We start from the raw sequence: 26685 nt of genomic DNA on the forward strand, positions 1-26685 counted from the left end.
TCCCGTAGCATCCCGACGCTCAGCGTGTGCGACATTAACCACCGTTCCAGGCACCGAAGTGCGTGTTTGTATTTATTAGGAAGTAAAACAAAGTGCACATGTGGCCGCTGGCTCCGCCTCAGCATGTGACAGCGCGCAGGCTGAGTCAGCCGGCCCGTCACGCAGCGTCAGTTTGGAGTCGCACAATTATGAAAAAGCATCCTTCCGTTGGAGCTGCAGCCGAAGCGGATCTCAGTAACGTCCACCGGGCTTTCCTTCCAAGGCTAACCGCGGGCACCGCCGATAGATGGATAAAAGCCACGACGCAGCTCTTCCTCAGTCTCAACGGTGAAGAGAATGGTACGTGCGCGCGCGGTCGCTCCCTTTCACTTTAACCGACACGTCGAATTGGCGGCGAGGACCGTCGTGACTGATCGGGGCTCTGGGTGGCAGTTCCCCCACACAACGGCACGCTACCTGGCGTGGGGGGGGGTCACCGTGTTCGGTGACGGCTCCGGCCGCTCGGCCACCGCGCGTTAAGCGAAGCGTTCACCGTGACGCGCTGACACGCGAGAAATTCCCCCAACCGCACACGGGCGTAACGCTAGCAGGCTAACGGCACGGCTAGCCCGCTAGCGCTAACCGTGGACGGCAGGGGGCTAGCCGTGGCTAACCGCGGCTAGCTGCGGGAGCTGGCCGACGTTAGCAGCTTGCTGTGCGCCGCGCGACCACGCAGACGGAGCCCCTCTGCCCCCCCACACCCCCACGCACGGACCTCCGCGCGCCGGACCGAGCCGCACGGAGCAGCTGGCGCTTGTTTAAGACGCGCCGCTGCCAGGAGCGCGTCGATGCCGCGTTGACCGGCTGCCAGGTCCGCTTGAAGCGAGTGCTTTTTATTTGACCGCTGCCCGGAAAAGTTGGGCGCTCGCGGAGCCCTGGCGGGGCTGCGTCGGGCCCGTGTAACCGAAGGAATGCTCGGCGCCTTCGGGCCTGTCGCCCACGGAGCGGACGTGTCTCGACAGGTTCGGAGGAATGCGGCTTCTCCCTCGTCGCAACGAGCTCGGCCTCGTCTTTGCTCCGAGTGTTTCCTGTGTAATCGTTCCTCCTGCAGCGGCCCGAGCGTCAGAGCTTGGTAACATCTGGATGGCACGAAATCCAGATGTGTTACAATTGGGGTGAAAGAAAATAGAAAACAAACCTGAACGTCACCACTACAGACGTTTTGCCCTTCACCGAGCTCTGATCCTGTTTAGCACATGGTGTCCCTGCTCGGGCTGTAAGATGAGGAATAAATCATTGGCCCGTCTCGATGGAGTCGGGTTTCTCCTACAGTCCTTCTATTGAAGGGCATTTTCTCCTCCGAGACTCGGTCTCATTGAGCTGGAGAGCAGCCTTTCTCCTTTGCTCCCCGGTTCCCACAGCGCTGCACTGAGCCGGTCACACGTCCCAGCTTATCCCTGAGGATGGCCGACACTGTTGAACCCCAACAGGCTGCTTCATCAGTGCGGTCGGTGCGCTTGATCCGGACATCAATCAGCAATAAAGGTTTATTACTGCCCGGCACCGTCTTATGCAACGTTGGATGGTGGAGACGGTCATCAGCTCTGGCTTCAAGGCTGCGAGCTGCTACAGAACGCTCCTGCATCACTGTGTTATGCTCTAGAATAGACTCCACTACTGTGTGTGTGTGTGTGTGTGTGTGTGTGTGTGTGTGTGTCCATGCATCCCAGTGTGTTTGGCCTGCAGTTACTCTGACATGCTCTTATCTCATGCTCTAATCTCTTTGCACCACACACACAAGCCTTGAAGATAACGTTTTTTCCAGCGGCTCTGGACCTTTTTTTTCTCTGATAGTTCTGAACGTCTAGCTGACCCGCACTCATCTGAGAGATTTTTGGAGCAAATATGCACTTGTGTTTTCTAGTATTTTGTTGTTGTATTTAAATGACGCGAGGCAGGGGCATTTCTCCATTATTAAAGCTGTTTGTCTTATTGTTATGCTACCTAATCCGTGCTGCAGCGTCTTAATCCTAGTCTGCTGAACCCTGGGTTTCACACACATGATTAGCAGATTATGAGGAGAAAAGGAACCAAGCCCGTGCTTTACTGTGCCATTCAGCGGCTTGAAGCTCATGCTGTGCAGTCTGTCAGAGCTGAGCCCCGGGGGCACATGTGTGTGAGCATTGTCACACTTTAGTCTCATGACTGTGTAAACTGACTTGTGCTTCCAGGAATCTTATCTCAGGGCTATTATGAACTCGTTCACTCTATTTAAGATTCTTTTATATGCCGGAATTTAGGAACAACCAGTATGCAGGGATTGCAGGTTGATAAGGCCTGTCTGATGTGAGTGTCCGTGTGTGTGATGTGTTCTTCTTTTATAGACCCTATTTTGATCTTACTTTGACCCCATCAAAAAGATAGGTATATTTTCAGCATACTAAGGAATTTAGCGCGGACCGAGGTTGTAATGCTCAGAGCTCTAAATGAGACCGGAACATGAGCCACGCTTGGTTTATCATCAACAGGACTAGAGGAGATTTGATCTGGACTTGTCAGCTGGAAGAGTTCATATTTATAGAACTCGGTCACTTGGTTTTCATTTAAAGTGAACCGCTGCGTCCCTCGTACCTTTTCTTGCATGCATTGCATCGGGAGTTAAATGTTTATTGTGACTTAATATAGGTTAGAAAAAGATGCCTTGACTTTGAATCTATCTCCACTTGAAAACTAGACACATTTAGATTATGTTTCAATGACTGCTGCTATTTTTACTTTTTCAATTGGTGGAAAATGTTTTTATTTAAAGAAGAAACTACTTCCAGTTTATTAAAGCTCATCAAATATTGTTGGTTGTCTCAAACCAAATTCTGCTAACTTCTTCTGACCTCTGACCCATTAAAGGTTGGGGTCCAGTTTGTTAGAGTATCTCACCTGCAGCTTTGACCCACACAGATGCAGATAGGAGTTCTGATCGTGGCATCGTGAGCCTCGCTTCACTGTGGGGGATTCCCCTGTTTGTTGTCTCTGCTTATTACTGTAGTTGTACGTTAATGGCCCAGTCAAGGAATTTAGTTTGGAACAAGCTGCACATTATTAATTTTGTGAAAAAAGGGTTTATGTTCCCCAGAACTTATTTATGTGTTCCATTTAGAAAGAATGAGAAGTCGGCTGAAGCTCTCTCACAGCGGTGAACCTTGAGCCCAGTTTCTTAAAATAAAGAAGAGGAAATTAAATGGTCAAATAATTTTTGCTCCTTCTGCCTGTTCTATGAGAATGAGTCTCTCTGGCTGCCGATCACACTGAAACGCGACCCCATAGCCTCCTGTTTTTATAATAGCCAGCAGAATTGCCGGGCCAGATGTTCCCTCGCCCCGTGCTACGTCAGGCAGTGGGAGTGATGGTCTGACCCGCCAACCTCAATGCATTGTTGAGGCAAACGAAGGAGGGGAACGGAAGAAGCCGGTGGGCAATGGGTTCTGAGGTCACACTGCGGCAAGGACTGTTTTCTTCACATTAACGCCTCTACTTGTATAAACAGATGTTATATGATATATATGACCCCCATGCGTTTCCCATACGGCATGTTGACGGCATGTTTCACTGTTGAAACCGTTAAAATGTAAAGGTGTTGGTCTGTGTTTCCTGCAGGAAAAAGCTGGAGCTTGGTTGAAGATGCCTGTGTGTGTGTGTGTGTGTGTGTGTGTGTGTGTGTGTGTGTGTGTGTGTGTGTGTGTGTGTGTGTGTGTGTGTGTGTGTGTGTGTGTGTGTGTGTGTGTGTGTGTGTGTGTGTGTGTGTGTGTGTGTGTGTGTGTGTGTGTGTGTGTGTGTGTGTTGGCTGGCAGTGGCTCCACAGTGCTTAGCCTTTTGTTGCCTGACATTCTCAGGTGCCATGGTTACGTTTCGCAGCCCTGTGCTGCTTTATCGGCCTCATTAACACTTTGTTGCACACCCACAGCACCGTTCTGTCACAGCAGCAGCACCGACGCTTCCCATAAGTCCCAGGGCGTGTGCTGCGTCTGTTACTAGATCAGAACCCGGCAGCGTTTTCGCGTTCGCTTACGTAAACTGATTGCTCCACTAATTGGGGAAACTGTAGTAATGTGGTTCTAGAACTGACACATGATGCAGGATGGTTGGGTCACAGTAACTCGCTTACTTCAGTGCGACAGGCAATGACCTCCAGTTCATTTGAAGATGGAAACAAACGATAACCTGAGTCATAAATGCAGCGTTGGCAGTAAATGTAATTTTATGAACAATAAAAAACGCACTTTATAAACTCTTAAAAGACACTGAGCTGCACCAACAGCAGGTTGGAAGATGCAGGTGGGGCTCACGACATTAATATGTAACAATGATTTAGTTTATAGCGTGAGCATTGTCTAAAATACTAATGCTAGTGCTTAAAAACAGCCACCACCGCTTTTGTGTCCTCTACTATTTCACCGGCCGCCTTATAATTACACCGTAACACACGCTCCACCCTGTTGACGTGATGTAATGATGTATTAAAAATGGATGAATGTTATGTAGCACGACACAAATGAAATTACCCGTTAATAAAATATCACCTGTTAATCGGACTGACTTTTGAAGCCTTGCTGTAAAAAAGGGTTCAAATCCGTGAGCAGTCACCTTTTAACAGCAGGTCAGCGCTGTAGTTCACGCGTGCGTGTGGTTTAGGATTATTGTGGCGTTCCATTTTTGTTTTAAACTCTAAATAAGTGGTTTTGATAATTGAGGGCTGTTGTAGTTAGTGGTTAACTAAGCTTTTCACTGCACGACTCTGCAACAAGACAGTTTTATCTACATCTCGCTATATTTTCAGATTGATAAATCTGAGATGGGTTCACTTAGTTATGGTTTTACTTATTAGTGACATTATTCTGCCTTTCATACATATATATAATTCTGTTCACTTGGAAATTTATTTAAAAACAAATTAGTCATCCTGAGGCAGAAGTGGGCAGCTACCACCAACTGCATAAATCACGGTCGCCTTGTTTTCAGTTGCCAGGTATATATCACGGAGGCCTCTGCCCATCCTTTAATCCTCTCCCACACCCCCGCCGCCTCTTCTTTCTCCCCAGCCTATAATATCCAGTTGTCTCAGACACATTCATCTGCCCCATGAGTAGCTTCTTACAGATTAACAGTGGATGGAGTTTGGAGGCTGCAGTTGCTCACTGATCACTAAGCCTTTAACTCGGGGCTGCTCTCGGCTGTGAGAGCATCGCTGGGAGCTCGAGTCGCTGCATGGACGTCTTCATACCAGACAAGTAGAGTGGTTTGTTGCTGATGATCCAGAGGACAGGGAGCCTGTGGTGACTGTGGTTTGTCCAGGAGATGCTGGTGGAGCCCGGGTATGTTTCTGTACAAAGCCCTTAAACACAGAGATGAGGAGCAGGACATCCAGGTAAATATTCAGGGACTTGGTGACTCTGGTGAATGTGGAGTGAACAGATCATTTAGGTTTTTGGTGTAAAGCTGCTGATAAGACGAAAACAAATCCATCGCTGAGTGTTGAGGATAGAGAAGTGAATGGACCTGAATTCTAGACATCTCTGCTCTTATTCGACTATGTGACGACTTGCTGAGGAACGTTTTCAGCCTGTGTTGGCAGAAAATGACTAGTTACATTACCAGCAGAAATTGATTAAATACTATTGTTTCGCAACTAGTTGAAGCCTTTGTGTGAAGCAGGTGGTGGTATTTGCAGTTTTCTTGTGCTGGGGGAGATTAATGTTGCTAATCTCTTGCGGGTACTGGGGGTTCAGTGGGGAATGAGGCTTTAATTGCAAATTCTTCTGACATGAGTCCTTGCTGTGATAAAATTGTGATCGAGAACAAGCTTGTTGTCACTTATAACCTCCCTTTTATAGCTATTTATTACGCCTTCTTTAAAAACACTTGCTCCTGGATTCCAATTGCTGTTTAAAAGGGTTTGGTCTGGTCTTGTTCACTTTTTTTCCTGTCGTGCCAACTTGAAATTAAACATCAACTTACCTCATTACAACTACCCCATGTTCCTTCACTTGCCTTCTTGAAACTAGAGTGGGTTTAATGCCTAAAGCCTTTGTACTGACACCCATTTACAGGAGCATTGTTTTTTACGTCCGTGTGCTGATAAGTGTATACAGTAACGCTGTAAATGTGAACGTGCATCTGTTTCTTTGTCCACAGTCCCAGAAACCCTGGATAGAAAGGACCTTCACCAAGCGGGAATGTGTGTACATACTTCCAGTGTCAAAGGATCCTCACAGGTATGTTCTTAGCGGACTAGCATGCTTTTTGCGATAGCCATGGAAATGGTGTAATTGTATGGTGTGTTTTATAGCAGGACCAAACCCTAACCATCACTCTCCAAAGACCAAATGAGTCTGTTTCGACATAATTTGGTGTCTATGTCTGTCACTGTAATTACAGTGATAGAAAGGTTTAAGGCCAGTGATGAACCTGTGCATCATGCTACTGTACAGTGGCTTCAACAAGGAATTAAAACCCTCGGCCTTTGTTCACTTTGTTGTGCTTGCAGGAAAAATATGTCATGAAAATAATTTAAAATAACACTTGCATATCATCACAGTTTAAATAAACATATAGTATAGGTTTGTAAATCAGAAGCGTTGGAGGACCAGATCCTGGCCTCTGCACCTTTTGCTGGTGGCCAGGAAAGACACAACATGGATCCCATGTGACCTTTAAGATGGACAGAGGGACCTGAGCGTTTGGCTCTGGTCAAATTATCTCAGCATATAGTACAGACGGCCTCGCGGCCCCCTGGGGAGGTGTTTCACCAGCAGGAGGCATCGCGGAAGACCCAAGATGGCTGGGAACTCCGTGGGATCCCTCCAGAAATGCTGAAGGAAGTGCCCACGGAGAGGGAGTCCGCGGTTCTTGGCTCAGACCCGACCCCTAATGAGTGGCTGAATATGATAGAATGGCTATTCATGAGTTGTTTGTGCAGCCATGTATATATATATATATATATATATATATATATATATATATATACATATACATATACATATACATATACACACTCTTCACTGGGTCAACAGATTTAGTCACAGGTTCTTCCAAGTCAGAGGGTCATTGTTTTTAATTCCTGTTTTCTTTTTAGGTCAATTATTTGCCACTGGCTTTTTTCCACTTACAACAATATGTACTACTGCTCGTAGATGATTCAGCGGCGCTCATAGACTTAGGACAACTGCCTTCATGTGACTGGGACCAAAGTGAGAGTCCCCTTGACAGCTTTCATAACGCTCCGTTAAAGGCCGGTCCAGCTGGGCTTCCTGCCCAGCGGACAGATAACCTTGGCTGATGTCTGTGAACACATTTGTTCATGCTGGGGAACTTCTTTCTCACTTGCCAAGATAAAAGCAACTCTCCAAAACAAATGTATATTCTTTGATATATTTGACATATTTCTATGTAAACGGGTGCTATGATGACGTTCGTTTCTCTCCAGATGCCTTCCAGGATGTCAGATTTGCCAGCAGCTCGTCCGGTAAGCATTTGTTCTGTGTTTGATTGATACGGTTTCCTGATGGGATTAACCCGAGAGAATCCAAGCCCGCTGGTTACTTAACACCAGAAAGGAGTAGCTTGCAGGCAAAGTCCCTGAACCGCAAACCTCCTCAGGAAACAATTAACTTCCAGGCTTTGTGTGTCCGGATGCAGATTCTTAATCTAAAGAGTTAAGAAAACACAAGTTCTTAGGCTGGTCATTTAATTGTAGATGTTAAGTTTGCTTTTGCATATAAAAGTAAAGCTAAGTGTTGGAATTTTTTTTATTTAGCTGATGTGTTTAAAATGTAGCTGTTGGACAGTAATCATGGTTAAAATAGTGATCTGGGATCATTTCTAATATGCTGAACAGTCACATTCTGCTAGAACATACAATAAATTGCGTCTAATCCAAACCCCACAGTGTAGGTGTGATCTTGTACTGTAGATGAGTGAGGGATTCTGTTGTGAAGGTGCTGCTGCGGCCGGCTGGTGCGCCAGCACGTTGGCTTCACAGCCAGCTTGGCCACCAAGTACTCGGACGTGAAGCTGGGTGAGAACTCAGCACTGCCCATGCCTGAACTGGAAGGATGGTCTGTGGAAAAACACACGGAGGAGAGCTCCACAGACGCCTATGGTGTCATCAACTTCCAGGGAGGGTCTCATTCATACAGAGCCAAGGTAGGGAGCCACTTCCTGTCTGCTCAAAGGCTTCCGTTCAGAACCTCGGCAGGTTCCTCAAACTGTTTGTGTTGTTGCTAAATCCTGATGAATCTGTTTGGTTATGTGGCTAACGAAGTTCTAACAGTTCATAGAAAGGATGATTTTAATACTTTGTTGCTTTAACTCCTCTGTGAATCCTATAAATAAACACATCCCCTTCTTGTCCCCGTCTTCATCTGGGCAGTATGTTCGTTTGTCTCACAACTCTCGGCCTGAGAGCATCCTTCGGCTGATGCTGAAAGAGTGGAATATGGAGCTACCCAAGATCCTCATCTCTGTCCATGGAGGAGTTCAGAACTTCGAGCTACACCCTCGAATCAAACAAGTGGTGGGAAAGGGCCTCATCAAAGCAGCAGTTACCACAGGGGCCTGGATTCTCACTGGAGGGGTCAACACAGGTATGTGGACCCAGAGATTAGTGGAGTCCTGGTTTATGTGGAAACCTCCCCTGCTGTATGTTGTACTGTTGAATTTGCAGAAGTGGTTTCCAAAGTAGAAAAGCTGGAACTTTTCTTATTAGTGTGAGGATTTTATAACTTAACGTTTACGTTAACGGTTACGGTAACGTTTCAGAATACGCAGCAGTACGTCAGCAGGATTCATTCTCACTACCCAACACCTTCACAGAACTTTTTTAATTGACTTCATGTCAGCTTTTCATTAGCTCTGCTTTACACCAGGCTTTTTCTATGAAGGCAGAGTTTCCTTTTCCCTGATCTTGCTGATGGAAGCCTGCCTCAGCAGGTGGGAGGATCTGTTTGGCTGTTCTGCACTGACCCAGCTCAGGCGTCGCATTAACAATGTAGAACTGGTCTCTGCGATTTTCTACCTGATGTGATTTTGTCCTAGATGCACGTTTATACTGTGCTGATTAATAGTGATGTCACATTTGAAGGTGTAACGTGTTCAAACCGTCATCAGAGCAACTGTCAAATTCTTATTCTCTCTTAAACTTATAAACTCAATACATGCTGGAGCCAAATAATATTTACTCTCTGCTTCCACACCCTTACAAATATTAATCGACGATTGCTCTAAAACAACACTCACCCACACACACTGTACACAAACCTGTGCATCAGTGTTGCGCTGATGTAGCAGAAGTTGCCGTTTAATACCAGGTGTGTTTGCAGCCGCAGCACAAGGTTAAAAACTTGTGGTCTAACCATAATCTTTAAAACATTACTCACAGGGACAATTACCCAGACCAGTGATTAATTTTAATGCTCCTCTGGCACCGTGGACAGCTGGGACGGTCTCCTAGCTCACAAATGTCAGAAATCATGAGGGTTCCAGTGTACTAATGTACAAATGTGACGCTTTTTTTGCAGGGATATTGGCATCAATGGTATTTTGCACAATTATGCTGGTCAGAAGTTTGGAATAAACAGACTAATTTTGAGTATGGGAAAAAAGATGAAGACGATTGTTAAATGTTTCTTTTTCTTTTTTCTACAGGTGTGGCAAAGCATGTGGGAGATGCTCTGAAAGAACACTGTTCACGATCATCAAAAAAGATTTGCACTATTGGGATTGCACCATGGGGAGTCATTGAAAACCGAAGTGATCTAATTGGCAGAGACGTAAGAGACGCTCTGATTTAAGCATTCTAATGGTTTCCTTTTACTAAAGACATAGAATTGATTTATTTTTGTTTTCTTATTGCCACATTGCAGATTATTGCTCCATATCAGACACTACTCAACCCTCTCAGCAAACTCAATGTTCTCAACAACCTGCATTCTCATTTCCTCCTGGTGGACGATGGGACCGTGGGCAAGTATGGCGCCGAGGTCCAGCTGCGAAGAGACCTGGAAAAGCACATAAACCTCCAAAGAATACATGCACGTAAGTGTCGGGGCTGCAAATCATATTGGCATTATAACCGTTCACCCAATAGGAGCACGTTTAGGTTGATGCCTGGCTAAAAGGTTACTGTGTAGCTAGTCATAAAAGGTAAACTCATTTGTGGGGTCAAGAAAAGTGACTAAATTTACAACATGGGAGCCATGGAATCTATCTTTTGCATTTGACTATCTAGAGGAAGAATCAGAACCAAGAGGTTCTCTAATACGAGCTAATGGTGTGCACTCATCACAGTATTGACACTTTTAGATTCCCTGAAAGGTTAATAATTGACCAGTACTCTGAAGTGACCATGAAGGCAGTAACACCCACGGAGTGGAACTTACCTCACATGTTGCATCTTTGAGTCTCATTGGTCACACATCATTAACTACAGACAAGGACAATTAATTATTATATATTATTATTGATTAATAATATACATAATTGCCAGGTGACTTAACAGTGACTTAAAATGTTAATGCATACAGCAAAAAAAAACTGAGTTTTATATTTTTCTAATAAGGACCATCCTAATTCTAAACATCTTACTGTAAAGCGAAGCCATACTGAAGACAGAATTCTCCCCTGGCAGTTAAAGGGATGATGTCATCTGCTGGATTTTTCATCTCTTTAGGCAGAAGAGTTCTCACGTAGTCCCTAAACTACAAAAACAGGCATCGAGCTGCGTTTTAGCCTTTATTTACCAGTTAGCAGCGAAGAGGCAAACATGGGAGGAGGGAGGGCGCCAACAAAGCTCTTCAGCCAGATTCTAACCACGGATGTTGTGGTCACAACAATGCCCTGTAACTAGGAATTTAAAGGAAGTCACGTTAAAGCAAGTTAATCTGGCCTTTGCACATCATCGCAAACATCCGCTGTTGGAGCTTGTTCATATAGTTTGGGTGTTTTATGACTATGGGGAAGTATAATGCTTTGTCAAATTCGGATGTATTTAGTTACCTGTTGACCTGTTTAAAAACAGGAATTTACAAACAAACTGGAATTTAAATTAGAGTTTAGTGCTGATTTACTGTTCACATAAATAGGGTTCCACACGTTGTGAAAGATTTCGCCCATGTGTCTTTACCTGGTAATAAATAATTACAATCAGTGGTGTAATAAATCTGTAGCTCCTACAAATGCTTGAAGCAGAGTCACCGCATTCTTTCAGGGATCGGTCAGGGTGTTCCTGTTGTGGCCTTGATCTTCGAGGGTGGACCCAACGTGATCCTCACTGTGCTGGAGTACCTTCAGGAGAGCCCTCCTGTCCCAGTGGTGGTGTGCGAGGGCACGGGCCGTGCTGCTGACATACTGGCCTACGTCCACAAGCAGACGGAGGAGGGAGGGTAGGAGCACGTCAATGCAAAAAAGTCTTTTTTGGATTAAAAATCATCACTGAAAACCCGCAGAGCCATTTCCAGTAATTAAGCGTGCGGTGCTGTCATTGTTCTGCAGAGGTCTTCCCGATGGAGTAGAGACTGACATCATCGCAACCATCAAGAAAACCTTCAACTTTAGCCAGAGCGATGCCATCCATCTCTTTCAGACCTTGATGGAGTGCATGAAGAGTAAAGAACTGGTACAGAGATGCTCATTTTTTTTTTTTTTTTTAAAGTAACCCTCTCTGAAGCTCTAACACAAGATAGAGGAAATACACCAGCTTTCAGTTAAATGAACTACATTTTCTGAGTCCTATCATGTTTGAATAACGTCTGTGGGAAAATGATAATAACTGCTATGTTGTTACTCTGAAAACAGATCACTGTGTTTCACATCAGCTCAGAGGAGCACCAGGACATTGACGTAGCCATTCTGAGGGCTTTACTCCAAGGTTTGTATATGACTCCTCTCTGGCCTCCTAGACCCCCTCCCCTCCCTCCAAGGTTGTTGGCATTGGAAGATTAAGTTCTCGAGATGTTTTCATTCTGATATCGATATGCTTTGAGAACAAAGTTCCCCCTGTGTGCCCTTCTCCTTCTGCTCCTGAGATCGAGTTGCTGGCGTTCACAGGGCCCAGTGCTGTGTCTGTCTTGAATCCGCCCTTCTCTGGTTGTTGGTGGAAAAGGGTGAAGACTCTCAATTAAGCAAACTCAGGATTACGAGTAAAGCACGCTTAATAAATGTTAGATCACACCATGCATGTTAAGAGCTGAGATGACTTCTGCAGGGCAGCGGTGCAGTGAACGTAGTGTCATTTGTAGTGTAATCATCACTATAATTGGCCTCACCTTTGTTGTGGCCCTGCTTTAACCCTATAATCCTGCTACAGCAACTGACCAACGGGAAATACATGGTTAGTAAATCTGCCCTTGCCCTGCAATTATTGCTCCTTTTGTCTGCTTACCCGTGGGTCTACCTGTGTGTTTCAGGCACAAATGCGTCTTCCTTCGACCAGCTGGCCCTGACTTTGGCCTGGGATCGTGTTGACATTGCCAAGAATCACGTGTTTGTGTACGGACAGCAGCTCCTGGTACGTCACTTCGTCTGTGAGCCGCAGCCTGGGACGTTTGCTCCAAACTGTAGGCTGACCTCAGACGACCCCCAGTGCTTGCTGATCACAGTACCCAGTCTAAAGAGCTGGACGTGGACCGTCCTCCATGCGCTGCCTGCCTTCACTGCAACTTGAGCTCTTATTACAGTTGTCTTCGTGAGCTGGTCTCAGCGCTTATGTTTATTTTAAAACTTGGAACCCCCCCCCCCTGCATGAATGACAGGATACTATTTATTTATTTTAGATTTTTGTTTCTGCATATATTTGTGCCTTTTTCTTTCAAATCCGTATTTTTGGCCGTCTCATCCATTTCCTGTTGTTAATGATTTTCTGTATAAATATGCTTCGTATCAGAATGTTTGGGTTCATTTGTCTCTGAAGGTGAGCTCTCTGGAGCAAGCGATGCTGGATGCGCTCGTGATGGACAGGGTGGATTTCGTCAAGTTGCTGATAGAAAACGGAGTGAGCATGCACCGTTTCCTGACAATCAGTCGTCTGGAGGAGCTCTACAACACGGTAACGAAACGCAACCTCCTGCACCTGACGCGTCAAAAGGCGATTCATGAGTTCACAGTTTACAGAAGGAAAACGCTTGAGAAGTCACTCGGGTTCTCAGGTTGTCCAGGGCTGAGTTTGAGGCCTTGTCTGTGTGTTCATCCTCGCCAGATAAAAACTGGAACAAAATGAACTGTCACTATTTATGGGCCTTACACTGTTTCTGTCCTTGTTTTCTTTCTGTTTCTTGCTTTAGAAACAACTTCCAAACAACCCGACTCTTCTGCATCTCATTAGAGATGTTAAACAGGTATTGTCGATTAAGGTTTCTAATTTTCTCAACAGATTTAAGTCAGCTCGGTCTAATTTCAGCATTTTCTTTCTTGCAGAGTCATCTGCCCCCAAATTATAAAATCTCTTTGATTGACGTGGGCCTGGTTATCGAGTTTCTGATGGGTGGAACTTACAGGTGCAACTACACCAGGAAACGTTTCCGAATCATTTATAACAACCTGCATGGAAACAATAGGGTGAGTGTCTTCGCGTCTTTGTTTTTCTTTAGCATTAACTGATTAAATTGCATGTAATCCCCCATTCCATACAAGTATGGAATGTGTTGTCTTTTTACATTAGACTTTTAATGTATCGTGAATCAGAGTAGTAAAATAAATGTTTTTTGGTGCAGAGGTCAGGGCGGCACACAGCAGGGCCCGGGTCCCAGTTAAGGAAAAACCACGAGTCGTTTAGTATGCAGGCCGACAAGAAGGAGAAGACGAGGCACAACCACTTCATCAAGACCGCCCAGCCGTACAAACCCAAGGTAAAGGCTGCTAAGTGAAAGTCAGTCAGGCTGTGGCGTCCTGTCCCTCTCACCTTCCCGTGCCTCTTCTTTTAGCCGGAGTCTTCAACAGAGCAGAGCAAGAAGAACAAGGAAGAGATTGTGGACATCGACGACCCAGAGACACGCCGGTTCCCCTACCCTTTCAATGAACTGCTGGTGTGGGCTGTGCTAATGAAAAGGCAGAAAATGGCCCTGTTCTTCTGGCAGCACGGAGAAGAGAACATGGCCAAAGCGCTGGTGGCGTGTAAACTGTGCCGGTCCATGGGCTACGAAGCCAAGAAAAGCGATATGGTGGACGACACGTCGGAGGAGTTCAAGGAATATTCAAAGTCAGTGAAGGATCCGCAAATGGAAGTTTGCTGTATGTGACGTTACGTTTCTCATGGTGCTCATGTTCTCCAGCGAGTTCGGGACCTTAGCAGTGGACCTGCTGGAGCAGTCCTTTAGGCAGGATGAAACCATGGCCATGAAGCTGCTGACGTACGAGCTGAAGAACTGGAGCAACTCCACGTGTTTGAAGCTCGCCGTCTCCTCCCACTTGCGTCCCTTTGTGGCCCACACCTGCACCCAGATGTTGCTGTTCGACATGTGGATGGGACGGCTGAACATGCGCAAGAACTCCTGGTACAAGGTTCATGTTCCATCTAGATTTTATTTTTGGTAACCAATGAACTTTCTGCGCGTTTCTTCTAGCGGGAGTCAACACATTGCCTCCATGTTTCACGTGATGCTGGTCTTGAAATTGTGGTGTGATGTTCAGCTATGAAATACATTGAGCTACAATATCATACTGGTTGACAAAGTTTCACTTAATTGGGTGAATAAATGGATTAAAACTTTATTTTAGCAGTAATCCACAGTCTGTACAGTATATGTTGTTCTTGTTTAGTATTAAGATTTACGTGCTCACACAGCATCCACGTTTTAGCATTTGTAATTCAGATGAGTCTGTTCATTTCTATAGATACATTCACCCACATGAGATCGTGTGTATTGGTCCTTAGGTGATTCTGAGTACCTTGGTGCCTCCTGCCATCCTGCTGTTGGAGTACAAGTCCAAGGCTGAGATGGCTCACATACCTCAGAGTCAGGACGATCATCAGATGACCATGGAGGACAGTGAACACAACTTCCAGAATGTAGCTGAAGACATCCAGATGGTCAGTATGCCAAGTGTCCGTCAGTGTCAGCGTTCCTCATTATGAGCCGCCTCTCTCTGCTTTGATCTAACGCCTGTTGTTGGGCATTTTTACGTCTGTACAGGACGTGTTTAAGGAGTCCAGATCCGGTGACCATGTGGATCCAAAGCATGACATGGAGACCCACGTTCGCTCCAGGAAGCTGCCCTTAGGACGGAAGATTTACGCTTTCTACCACGCTCCCATCGTCAAGTTCTGGTCATACACGGTATGTTAGTTACATAAGTAAACAAGAGGGTGATGGGCTTGGTCACATGGTAACTCTCTCTGAGCATCTATAGTGCTGAGGATAAATCTTTCTATTCCCGCTTAGACAGGTGGTTGTAGGTGACCCTGGAGTAGAATGACGGGTTTTGCTCACTTGAAGTTGTTTAATCAGTGGTTGACCTAACATTTTAAATAGCAAAAGGCCTCTGTGTGCTCAGCTACTTCCGAAACGTCATTAAAGGTGACGTCATCTGGACCTTAGCCGTCGGTGAATACCACAAACAGAGAGAGGGCAAGGTGCACGCTCGTCTTATCAGTGACCCACAGAAATTAAAGAGAAGCTGCGAAACGGAAACTGGCCGTCTCTCACTTGGAATACGTTGGCAACGTATTCCAAGCCTCAGTGGACGCCGTGGGACGTTTCCCACGGTGCTTGTCCCAAAAAGAAAGCTCAGGGAGGACCGTTGCACAGACCTGAGCACCGACCATGAATGCTGTCATGTTCTGCATTTATTAAGACTTATTTTTCATACACACCTGTTCCATTTTAAGCATACACAGGGTTAAATGTATCTCATCTCACATGTGCTTATGTTTATTTATACACATAATCCAGAGGCTGGTTCTCAGGGAGCTTGGAGCCTTCAATGAGGGTACTGTTGTGCTAAAAAAGGATTGTTTTAGGGCTGTTTGAGTCTGAAAGGTGCTGATGCAATCGCAGAACCTGCTGTTTGACACACACCATCCTGTGTCGAGGCTTATCTACATCTGCTTAGAACATGGCAACCCAGAGCTGCAGTAATGACTTACCTGTCTAATGACAGCGCTAATGGCTGAGTTCACACGTTGAGCGTTAAGGTTGAGCAGTTTTAGAAGTGGTTGACCTCCTCTGGAGTCACCAAGGACTCGGCGTGCGTTTGTGAATGTGACTGCTTCGCTGACCTGCGTAGGTGTTTTCATACTTTCCCACAGCTGCCGTGTGCTTCAAACAAACGTGACCTTGTTTTAAAAACTTGCGATTTTAGGTATTTTATTATTCTTCATCAACATATACATGAGACGTATTGGAATTGAAAAATATAATCACTGGAAAATTTTGAAATGATGTTTCAGTTACATAATGGTATCTGTAAACTTTTATCAAAAAATCATTCACTTGCAGTAATTGGAGCCTTTAAAGCTTTGGGCATTTCTGTGCCCAGTTGGTTGATATAATCTGCAAAGAATTCACCTAATGAATCTTAAGCTTCTCCCACAAGATGACGTTCTCATGTCTGATACCTTCGCTGATTCCACAGCTCAATAGGTTTGAGATTCAGCAAGTGTCCCAGATACTTCATTATATCAGCGTGAGCGCCTCCGTTGAGAACTGGGCTTGGTTGTTATCTTAAAGTACTTGATGTACAAAGCCTGACAAAAAATGTTGCCTACTTAGGAATCTTTCAGAAAGAAGCCTCCTTCTACGTCTGAACTCTGTTCTCTCCTGTTCATGTGTTCTGTAGATCGGTATAATTTGAGTCTGAATGTCGTTCGTCCTCTCTCAGCTCTTCTACCTGGGTTTCCTGATGTTGTACACGTATGTGGTCCTGGTGAAAATGCCAGAATGGCCTTCCCCTCAGGAGTGGCTGGTCATCCTCTACATCTTCACCTTAGCCATTGAGAAAATTCGAGAGGTATGAAATTTATTTCCAGACGCTTTTAAATAAAAAAGATAAATATCACGTTGACATCGTGCCGTTCTTTGTATAGCTCTGTCCAAGACAACTTATGAATCTGTGTAATATTATTTTGTAGATGTTCATGTCTGAAGCAGGCAAAATCAGCCAGAAGATAAAGGTGTGGTTCAGCGACTATTTCAACATGTGTGACTTTCTGGCCATAGTGAGCTTCTTTATTGGCTTTGGCTTAAGGCTAGGTGGGGGAATTGTCTTCGTCCCCGGGAGGACAGTTTATTGTCTCAATATCATTTTCTGGTATGTGCGACTCCTGGACCTTCTTGCTGTCAACCAACAAGCAGGGCCGTACGTCACGATGATCGCAAAAATGGTGAGTTGTATTAATATACACTTTTTTTCATGTGCTGTGATGGACTGAATGGTTTTCTAGCAGCATTCTAGAGAGAGACTTGCTGAATGCATGCCTGAAATGTGCCTCCAGGCTAGAGGGGGGTCAGGGTGTGCTTGAAACAGGCTGTGGCAGGATAAGCCAAGCTGGCCCCAGGTCCCATGCTTTTATTTGAAGCGTGCCTGAACAACCCTTGCCCTATAACAGCCCGTTCAGATAATAAGGAACTAGTCACAGGAAGTTGCCATTGTTTAATATACTCAAAGGATATTTTGGTATAAATATGAATGTTTTCTGTCCTTGTTTTTCTCAAGTTGTATAAATAATACAGTTATAACTTGATATGGAACAACTTCAGATGCTTGATGTGACTTTGGATTCTGTTTGTGTGTCTTGCAGGTGGCGAACATGTTTTACATTGTGGTAATAATGGCTATCGTCCTGCTGAGCTTTGGAGTGCCCAGACAAGCCATTCTGTACCCAAACGAGGAGCCCAGCTGGAAACTAGCCAAAGACGTCGTGTTCCAGCCATACTGGATGATGTACGGGGAAGTGTACGCTTATGAAATAGACGGTGAGCGTGTTGTGACGGCTGATGCCTGGAAATTAAACTGACTTTAAGGAGAACGAGGCTTCAGTGTAAACCACCACGAGAGTTCAGAGGTCATCACTGAGTCAGGTGCAGTTGAAGTCATTTCAACACAGTGCTAGATATTAATAGTTAACATTCATTAGGTGATGATGAGGACACGATTGAGTTTTATTTCAATAAACACATTTACATATTGATCCCAGTCAGATTTGGCCCAGTTAGAAGCTATGGCTTTTATGCATAATCCCTTTGAATCATTTTAATTATGTTAATTATATTATGTCTCCATTCGACCTTTTCTATTTTTGTGGTGTCATCATTTGCTCTTCTCTCTGTGATCGTGTGAACATACTATAACACTGTTTTCATCCAACAGTATGTGCCAATGACAGCCAAGTCCAGTCGCTGTGTAATACAGGTCAAACGGTTTGGCTGACTCCTTTCCTACAAGCAGTCTACCTCTTTGTACAGTATATACTAATGGTCAACCTTCTCATTGCCTTCTTCAAGTAAGTGTACATGAAGTTGAGCTGTCTGTAACTGTAGACAAGCTAAATGAAATCTTGCTGGGAGTTTAATCATTTTGACTCTATTTTCTAGCAACGTGTACATACAAGTGAAGTCTATTTCTAATTTGGTGTGGAAGTACCAGCGCTACCACGTCATCATGGCATACCATGAAAAGCCTGTCCTCCCACCCCCCTTCATCCTGCTGAGCCATATCTACTCCCTCTTCTGTATGTGTGGAAAGAGGAAGAAGGAAAACACCTACGGACCAAGTAAGACCACATGGCCACTGTCTCCTGCTGCATTTAGACACGCTTAAGTAGAATTCTGCATGGTTGTGTCGAATTCTACATTAACGTAATATTTATTCATCTTTCTTTTAGAGTTATTTCTCACTGAGGAAGACCAGAAGAAGCTTCATGACTTTGAGGAGCAGTGTGTGGAGACATACTTTCATGAAAAGGACGATCAGTTTCACACAGGGAGTGAGGAACGCATCCGTCTTACTTCAGAAAAGTGGGTCTGTTACTGTCTCTAACGAGATGGAAAAGCTTTCAAAATGTGAAATTGAGAATTTAAAAAAAGAATTCTCTGTGATTTCCAGGGTCGAGACCATGTGTTTGCAGCTGAGGGAGGTCGGTAACAAGGTCAACTTCATAAAGCGTTCTCTGCACACGCTGGACTCGCAGATCGGCCACCTGCAGGACCTCTCGGCGCTGACTGTGGACACTCTGAAGACCCTCAGTGCTCAGAGGGCCTCGGAGGACAGCAAGGTCCACAATCAGATCACACGGGAACTCAGTGTGTCTAAGAATGTGGTGCCCAGCATCGCCCCCGTGGCAACAGACACTGGCCCTCACTCCAAATCCTCTGTGATGGGCAAGCGCAGTGTTGGGGCCTATTTCGGCTCCTCCTTCCCCCAAGCAGGAACTAATATAGCCGATTCACTGTTTGGTGTTGGTGTGAGTGGTGGACCTGGGATGGACAGTAGCCGGAGACTTGGGCCCAGCCCTGGAATGGGACTGGAGCTGGACCCCAGCCTTAACCCAGCGTTGAGTCCAGAGAGGAGGGCGCTGTTCGGCCTCGGCCTCCTCGCTGCAGACGCCGGCTCCTCCGGCAGTGCCTGCTCCAGTGCCTTTGTCCAAAGCGTCGTGCCAAGCGCCCCCATGGAGCTGCGTCTTCGAGGCCACTCTCTCACCCAGAGCAAACTGACCCGTCCACAAGAATCGGGCCTTCCCGACTCCCCATCCAGCCTGCCCAACGTCCCCTCCCCCGAGGCTCAGTTCCACATCAGCAGCACCCCCTCGCAGCCCAGTGGCTCCAGCCACCCGGAGCTCGCCCCCGCTGGTCCTTACCAGCACCTTCAGCCACACCACACCAGTGTTGAATTTGGTGCCTTTGTGGGTAAGTATCAGAATGGGAGCGATTGCTATGTTGGTAACACGATGAAGGCGAATGCAAACTCCTTTTGTGTGTACCCTACTGTTATCATCGACTCGCCTTCGGGCTCCGTTCGATCCACACGCTCGCCTGCGTGCGAGCGTGAGGGCACACAGAGTTTAGACAGTGGGACGACGTGGGGGCAGATGGGGTATGTGAATGAGGCGTTCAGTGACGACGAGGGCAGATCGGCGTCTCTGAGTAGACTGTGCACAGACACGGTCCCGCTGGCCCCTGAACCGGGATCATCACATGGAAATAGCAGCCTGGGAAGCAGCTTCGACCGGGCCCCTGCTGTGGAACCCAGGAGACCCCAGAGATGCGGAAGCAGTGAATTGGAACCGCCTGTGTTCTGCTATAAAGGTCAAAGTTGGCCAGACACCAGAGGTTTGAGTTGAGGACTGTTGGGTGCCTGGACCTGTCCCTCTCCAGATCAAGATGTCAATAGAATTTTAGCTAGAGCTTTACTTTCCTTGGGGTTTTTTTCTCTGTTCACGGGTGGTTTGGATGTTACCACTGGTTGACATGTTTATGAATAATTATGGATGCGAAGATTTTTTTTTTTTTTTTTTTTTATAAGAATCAGGCATTGAACTATGATTATTTCACCATTGTGGTGTTTGACATGTAAAGAAATCAGCCTTAAGTTTGATCAAGTTCTAACGGCTAAATGTCTTTGATTTCATAATGCTACTAGTCAACACACAAATGGTTAATGTTTGGGGGCCATTTTCACAAATCATTAGAGTAAAGGAAAGTGTTAATTTTGTTGTAATATCAATGTGACACGTGAGCCTGAATGACTAATCTGTTTCAGGACATAAGGACAGTGTAGACCTCCAGCACTCTACACCCAAAGACGCCTCCAGCTTCCAGCAAAGCCCATGTTCACAAACCAGACTGCAGGTGTGTGTTTGCTTCTGTCAGTGACCTTTTGGTGTATTATTTCAGAGCATCAACTTCATATTATCAGGTGTTAACATGTTTCTAGTCTGCATCATTTTTCACTTCAGCTCAGTTTTTTATATAGCTTCAATTTACAGCAAATGTAAAGTTTAGGACCATATAGAAATTCAGAAATACAATTATATTGTAATAAATAGAGACTCCTTCCTACAAAACAATGCAGGAACCCTACTAAACCAAATAATTTAGCTTCATTCTGATCGTATACTAGTGCTAAGCTTCTCACAGTCTCTTCTGCCTCTGTTTTGTGGCTGCAGGCTCATCCTGAAGGTCACGGTCTCATTAGAACAGTCAATTCTTATGCTGGCTTCACAGAACTGAACAAAAGTCCAGCCTTCCTCCATCCTGACTCCAGTAAGTTCACAAAGACCCCGCTTTTCAGGAAAAATCATCTTAAATAAACACAGATTTTTAATTATTTCATGACTAAGCAGGAATTTAGTTGGCTTTTTGTCTTTTGAGGATCCAAGTACTCAGTTCATTGATTAAAATGTATTTTTGTTTGTTTTGTAGCTCTTACGAAGAAAGAACGGAGCAGGGTGTCGGCTGAAGACATCCGCGTACAGGAGGCCGCAGCACCTGTAAGAAATATGTCTTTTTTCCTACTTTTCACAAGTACAAAGTTAAAACAACACAGTGTGTGTGCAGTTTAACTCTAACTTTATTAGTGCCGGTTTCTGTCACTGTTTAACATCACTTAATTTCTTCACTAGGAAAGAGTTCAGGTCAAATCTGCCCAAGCCAGCAGCCAGTAAGTTTCCTGGCCATTCCTTCATTACAGCTTTAACTTGACAAAGACTCGTAGAATGAAGTCAGATGGTCTTGCATATTTCAAGCACACAGTGATCTTGGTGTATTTACACGTACTCATTTGTAGGTTTGTGACTGAACTCTGCCTGTGCATCTTGTGTGTTGTGTTCCTCTAATCTCTGTCTTCTGTCGGTGTTTTATTCTGTATCAGACGTGCCCCTGGGGACAATGCACTGAATGGTAAGAAACCTCCTATAGTTTGCTATGACAGACCTGCTCTAGGTCAAGGTCAAAAACACGCTTTCACTGATTGGAGCAGGGGTGTCCAACTTTCTGCTGATTATGTTGATCAGGTGCATTGGCTAAACACCTGATCAAGGTAATCAGTGGTAGCTGGAACGAACGGGTCAAGTCATCTTTATACTGTACTTTGCACTGCATTAGCACCAATGTGAGCGTTGCTGTATAATAATTCATGTGGTCTTCTGTGTTCCAGCTGCAGTTTCTCTCTACATGCCGCACCACACCCACCTGGGAAGCAGGAAAGATTGTGAGCAGCATTATGATGATACTAACAAACTGTACACTGACTAAGGGAACATGGTTTGATCAAAGACATTTAATATACAAAAAAAAGTCAGGAGTTTATTTTGTGATGTGGTGCATTGACATCTGCTGGTGAAGCTCAGGCTGTTTGTGTTGAAGTTAGATGCCTGATTGTACCTGAAGAGGAGCTAATGCTGTGGGGACCTTTGCAACCGTGTTTTGACAGGTCCCCTCCTTTTCTCTGTAGCTATTGGCTCCCCGTTCAAGCCCGTGGAAAACTACCAGTACTCAGGTAACACGCGGAGTTGTTCTCCACAGACTAAAGTTCACATACTTACTGTTCCACAATGGTGTGCATGTGGGTGCGTACTTATTTTATTTGCACTTCCCCCTCTTCCTCTGTAGCTGTTGAGCGCAACAACCTGATGAGGCTCTCCCAGAGTATTCCGTTCACTCCTGTGCCCCCTAGAGGTAAGACCGAATCAGTGCGCATTCCACGGGATGTCAGGTCTGGTGAAAACCGTGCCGACGCTTCAGAAAAGGGCGGTTGGGGAGTGAGGAAGTGTGATCCATCCAGATAACGCACCCCTCCCACATGCAGCTCGTCACACCTATGCTGTGAATGAACAACTTCCATTTAAACTATGTTGCTGCATGTGATATGATGTGAGCTGTTATTACTGTACTGTGCACATCATACACTGAGAGTGGGAGGAGATTTGAAATTTCCCTCTGGTATCATTAATTTCAGGAAACTCCTAAAAAATATTCGGTGGTATCGACAAAACTGGTAAATGTGTGAACCTTAAGCAGTTTAAGACCTTCAACATGAGCTTAACCGGTCTGAAATATTACATTTACACTATAACCTTATGAAAATAATTCCATAAAGCAGAATTATTTGCTATTTTATTGTATCTCTGCGGCACCAAAGTGATAGAATATCATTTCCTGCATTTGTTCAGGGGAACCAGTTACTGTGTATCGCCTGGAGGAGAGCTCGCCCAACACTATCAACAACAGCATGTCTTCCTGGGCCCAACGGGGCCTCTGTGCCAAAATAGAGTTCCTCAGCAAGGAGGAAATGGGTGGAGGACTGAGGCGGGCCCTTAAAGTGCTCTGCACTTGGTCAGAGTATGACATCCTAAAACCAGGACACCTGTATATAGTTAAGTCGTTCCTTCCTGAGGTGGTCCACACCTGGCAGAGCATCTACAAGGAGGACACTGTGCTGCACCTTTGTCTCAGGGTAGGACGCACAAATGGCTACTGACGGCTAATAGAAGGGGAATCATTAGGAAGTAACAAGGAACAGTGGGGGTAGTACTGCAATATTATGATTGTAAGTGGTAGGATAATGCCTAATAACTAGAACTCACTCACTTAACTCCCTTAAAGTCGCCAAAAAATGAACAGAGGAGAAACGAGGCTCAGGTCTGACTTTAAAGAATAAACATGGCCTCGAGTGAGCAGAATTCTGCTGCTTTCAGTGAAATGAACAGTACAATCAAACATTCATGTTGGAGAGTTTGAGAGTTATTATAGGGAAACCAGACCTGTTTTCAGCCAACTGCTTTCGCTCTTAGTGTTTCCGTTCCATGTTAATACCCATGTGGTTGTGACCTACTTTTTTATAGATAAACCAGTTGTTCCTACCAACCATATACCAGTAATCATTATTTTTATTCTAAAATGTTTCTGTTACATTATCTATATTTCTGATCGCTTACCTTTTATCAATCAGTTATTGCCCTCACAGCTTTTTTTTATTACCTATTCCACCCTTACCTTGTTAGTTCCTCTATTGCTAAATAACTAAAATGCCTTTTTTTATTAATAGTTTGTTTTACATGTTAAAGGCTGCTGTGGTAAGAGTGTAAAATAGTCAACATATTATTAGTTGTAACTATTTGCTATATTTTATCTTATCGTTGCTTGTTAATGTAAATATTGGCTATAACCTAAGTCTTATCTGTTTTCATGTGACACAGGAAATTCAACAACAAAGAGCTGCTCAGAAGTTGACATTTGCCTTTAACCAAATCAGGCCAAAGACGATTCCTTATTCGCCAAGGTAAATGTGCATGCACACACACAGAAGTGCAGTTTACACACACACACACACACACACACACACACACACACACACACACACACATATACAATATCAGTGCTGTTGCATGCTTTATTTTTCTTTGTGATTATTTGTCATGTTTTTTTAAACATGAAAACACATCATGTCACGAAAATGATTACAACATTTCCACTATAACCTGGCCTTTCTGTGTGTTCAGGTTTCTGGAAGTGTTCCTGCTCTACTGTCACTCTGCTGGACAGTGGTTTGCAATTGAAGAGTGCATCACCGGAGAGTTCAGGAAGTTCAACAACAACAACGGAGACGAGATCGTCCCCACCAACCTCCTGGAGGAAACCATGCTGGCCTTCAGCCACTGGACCTACGAGTACACCCGCGGGGAACTGCTGGTGCTTGACCTGCAGGGTAAAACTGGGATGGATGCAAATGCAAAATGCAAAAAAACTGTTTGTGTGGAGAAGTTTTTGTGCTTTTTTTTTTTTTTTTTTTTTTAAAGAGCAAGCTAAACAAATTATGTTTTCATTTTCAATTCATTACCTGCATGTGTTTAATTAACTAATTAAAGGCTCTAAGCACTTAGCAGAGTTGTATTGATGAGCTTTATTTAGTGTCTTAGATGCTGACATTTGTGCATGTCGTGTGTCTCTGAAGGTGTGGGAGAGATTCTGACTGATCCGTCAGTCATAAAGAGTGGTGAGAAGGGGTAAGTACGGTCACGGTCATTTATCCAGCTTCTCCTGACTCGTGTGTGTGTATATCATAGTCATAACTGGCAACTTTTCTCTGACCTCTGTCCCTGTAGATCATATGATATGATATTTGGACCAGCTAACCTGGGGGATGACGCCATTAGAAACTTTCGTGCAAAACACCACTGCAACTCCTGCTGTCAGAAACTTAAACTTCCTGGTGAGAAGTGTTTCACAGGCTTTGTTAGTGCATGTAGTTGTTATAAACTAGTTTTTCTGCACTATATTGCGTGCTTTAGTACTTCTGACCTATGAATCTATAATCAACAATGCTGTGGGTTTTTACTGAATAAAACCATCAATGTTTATATTATACAGTTTGAATGCTGACTGACTTTTGTGCCTATTTTAGATCTTAAAAGGAACGACTACACACCAGATAAGGTGACATTTCCACAGGAAGACCCTTCCAACCCAGGGGGCGGAGTCAAAGAGTCACGCCAATCCATGAGACTGATGCTGTGATCAGTTGAGGGGATCAAATATTCATTTGACCTTAGTCCGTGACCAGAGAAAGGACCACAATCAACTGGATGAATCGCACCTGGGATCCACTGCATGAGGCCTGTGTCATATTTTTGTTAGTATCACCTAAATGCTGTGTCGTACACAATTCAGCCATTTAAACAATTTTTTAGTGGCAGGAAACATTTTAAATGTATTTTGTACACATTTATAAATATATTATACATCTATAAATACACAAACAGGCTATATCGTCAGGTACAATATCATTATAGAGGGTTTATTATTTATTTTGAAATTTAAGAAGTTGCCTTGTTTAAACAAAGTAAAAAAAAAATGAATTTAAGTGCATTGTACATTTGTTACAGCAGCTTAGAGGGCGACAGGCTGCTGAGATCCATTCACTGCAGTTTGCAAACACTTCACTTTTATAAATGTATAAAGACTTGTATCACAGCTTTTGTCTTTTAGTTAATTAAAATATAAACATGAATTTGGAAATCTTGTAAAATATGGGCAGATTGCAATGCAACTTTTACAGAAAAATATATGTAATTTTATTGTATTGAAAGTGTGTCCACCAAAATATTGCCAATAGTTTTTATTGTTACAAAGGTACTATTCCTATATCTTTGTCATCAACTATTGTATGAGCAAATTACAATCGAGTGTATCTTATAGATACTGTTGTCTGGCATGAGCTCAGCAGATAAGATATTTTATTCAGGGGAACTGACAGACGTAAGGGTATTGCTGTATACATTTTGTACTGGATATCATTTTAAACAAATAAAGTATTAAAAAGCTTGATTCGGAATGTGTTTCAAACTTTGGCCCCGAATAAGACTAAATGATGTTATTTATTTTTGTTACGAGAACTCCACCATGAGACGGAAGGTTTACATGTAGTTGCTTATGCATATGCTGTAGATATTTCAACCATTTTATTTTTAAGCTTGAATTTACATACAGAAATCTAACAGGTGCCACTTCCAGTGCGCAGTGCTGTCTTTCAAGCTACTTTTAAATCTCCACATACCAAGATGATTAGAGATGCTGGTCGGTGACATGATAAGAATGAGTTAACTTAAAAGTGACTCGGATTCTCTGAGAAAGTTTGTGTTATTTTTAAATTATCCTGCGGTGCATTTAAATATTAGTTTATTGGTTTCTTATCTATATTTTCTTAAGTCTGTGGTGCTGTGGTACTTGT

General features: G+C 44.3%; 1 protein-coding gene across 6 annotated transcripts; it reads left to right on the top strand.

The window, feature by feature from the left end:
- The first annotated feature begins 40 nt into the window (after window positions 1-40).
- trpm7 (transient receptor potential cation channel, subfamily M, member 7) lies at window positions 41-26282 on the top strand. Of its 6 annotated transcripts, none has more exons than XM_029145152.3 (40): window positions 65-339; window positions 6166-6245; window positions 7457-7495; window positions 7968-8175; window positions 8402-8615; window positions 9676-9800; window positions 9894-10065; window positions 11237-11411; window positions 11521-11644; window positions 11824-11896; window positions 12435-12535; window positions 12938-13072; window positions 13308-13361; window positions 13441-13581; window positions 13737-13871; window positions 13947-14221; window positions 14295-14523; window positions 14897-15052; window positions 15156-15299; window positions 16843-16971; window positions 17093-17344; window positions 17762-17936; window positions 18331-18463; window positions 18555-18733; window positions 18845-18977; window positions 19066-19865; window positions 20719-20807; window positions 21125-21221; window positions 21381-21448; window positions 21581-21618; window positions 21829-21857; window positions 22114-22167; window positions 22390-22455; window positions 22569-22634; window positions 23129-23412; window positions 24155-24237; window positions 24458-24663; window positions 24910-24961; window positions 25061-25167; window positions 25360-26282. In XM_029145152.3, exons 1-40 carry the CDS (start codon window positions 337-339, stop codon window positions 25470-25472), a joined length of 5736 nt encoding a protein of 1911 aa, XP_029000985.1. In that variant the 5' UTR covers window positions 65-336; the 3' UTR covers window positions 25473-26282. The 6 variants fall into 6 exon arrangements, with proteins under 6 accessions (XP_029000989.1, XP_029000990.1, XP_029000987.1 ...); XM_029145153.3 differs by having other exon boundaries at window positions 66-339; window positions 22411-22455; XM_029145158.3 differs by lacking the exon at window positions 65-339 and adding an exon at window positions 5333-5398 and having other exon boundaries at window positions 22411-22455.
- Window positions 26283-26685: the final 403 nt, after the last annotated feature.

This window comes from Betta splendens, chromosome 3 (genome assembly GCF_900634795.4).
Source record: "Betta splendens chromosome 3, fBetSpl5.4, whole genome shotgun sequence".
NCBI lineage: Eukaryota > Metazoa > Chordata > Actinopteri > Anabantiformes > Osphronemidae > Betta > Betta splendens.

Bases quoted from the DNA above. Each gene is read 5' to 3' on its own strand.
- trpm7 (XM_029145158.3), top strand. From the start codon at position 5,348: ATGTTTCTGTACAAAGCCCTTAAACACAGAGATGAGGAGCAGGACATC. The intron at 11,897-12,434 runs GTTTGTATATGA...TGTGTGTTTCAG, and splicing joins TCTGAGGGCTTTACTCCAAG to GCACAAATGCGTCTTCCTTC. The intron at 24,664-24,909 runs GTAAAACTGGGA...GTGTCTCTGAAG, and splicing joins GCTGGTGCTTGACCTGCAGG to GTGTGGGAGAGATTCTGACT.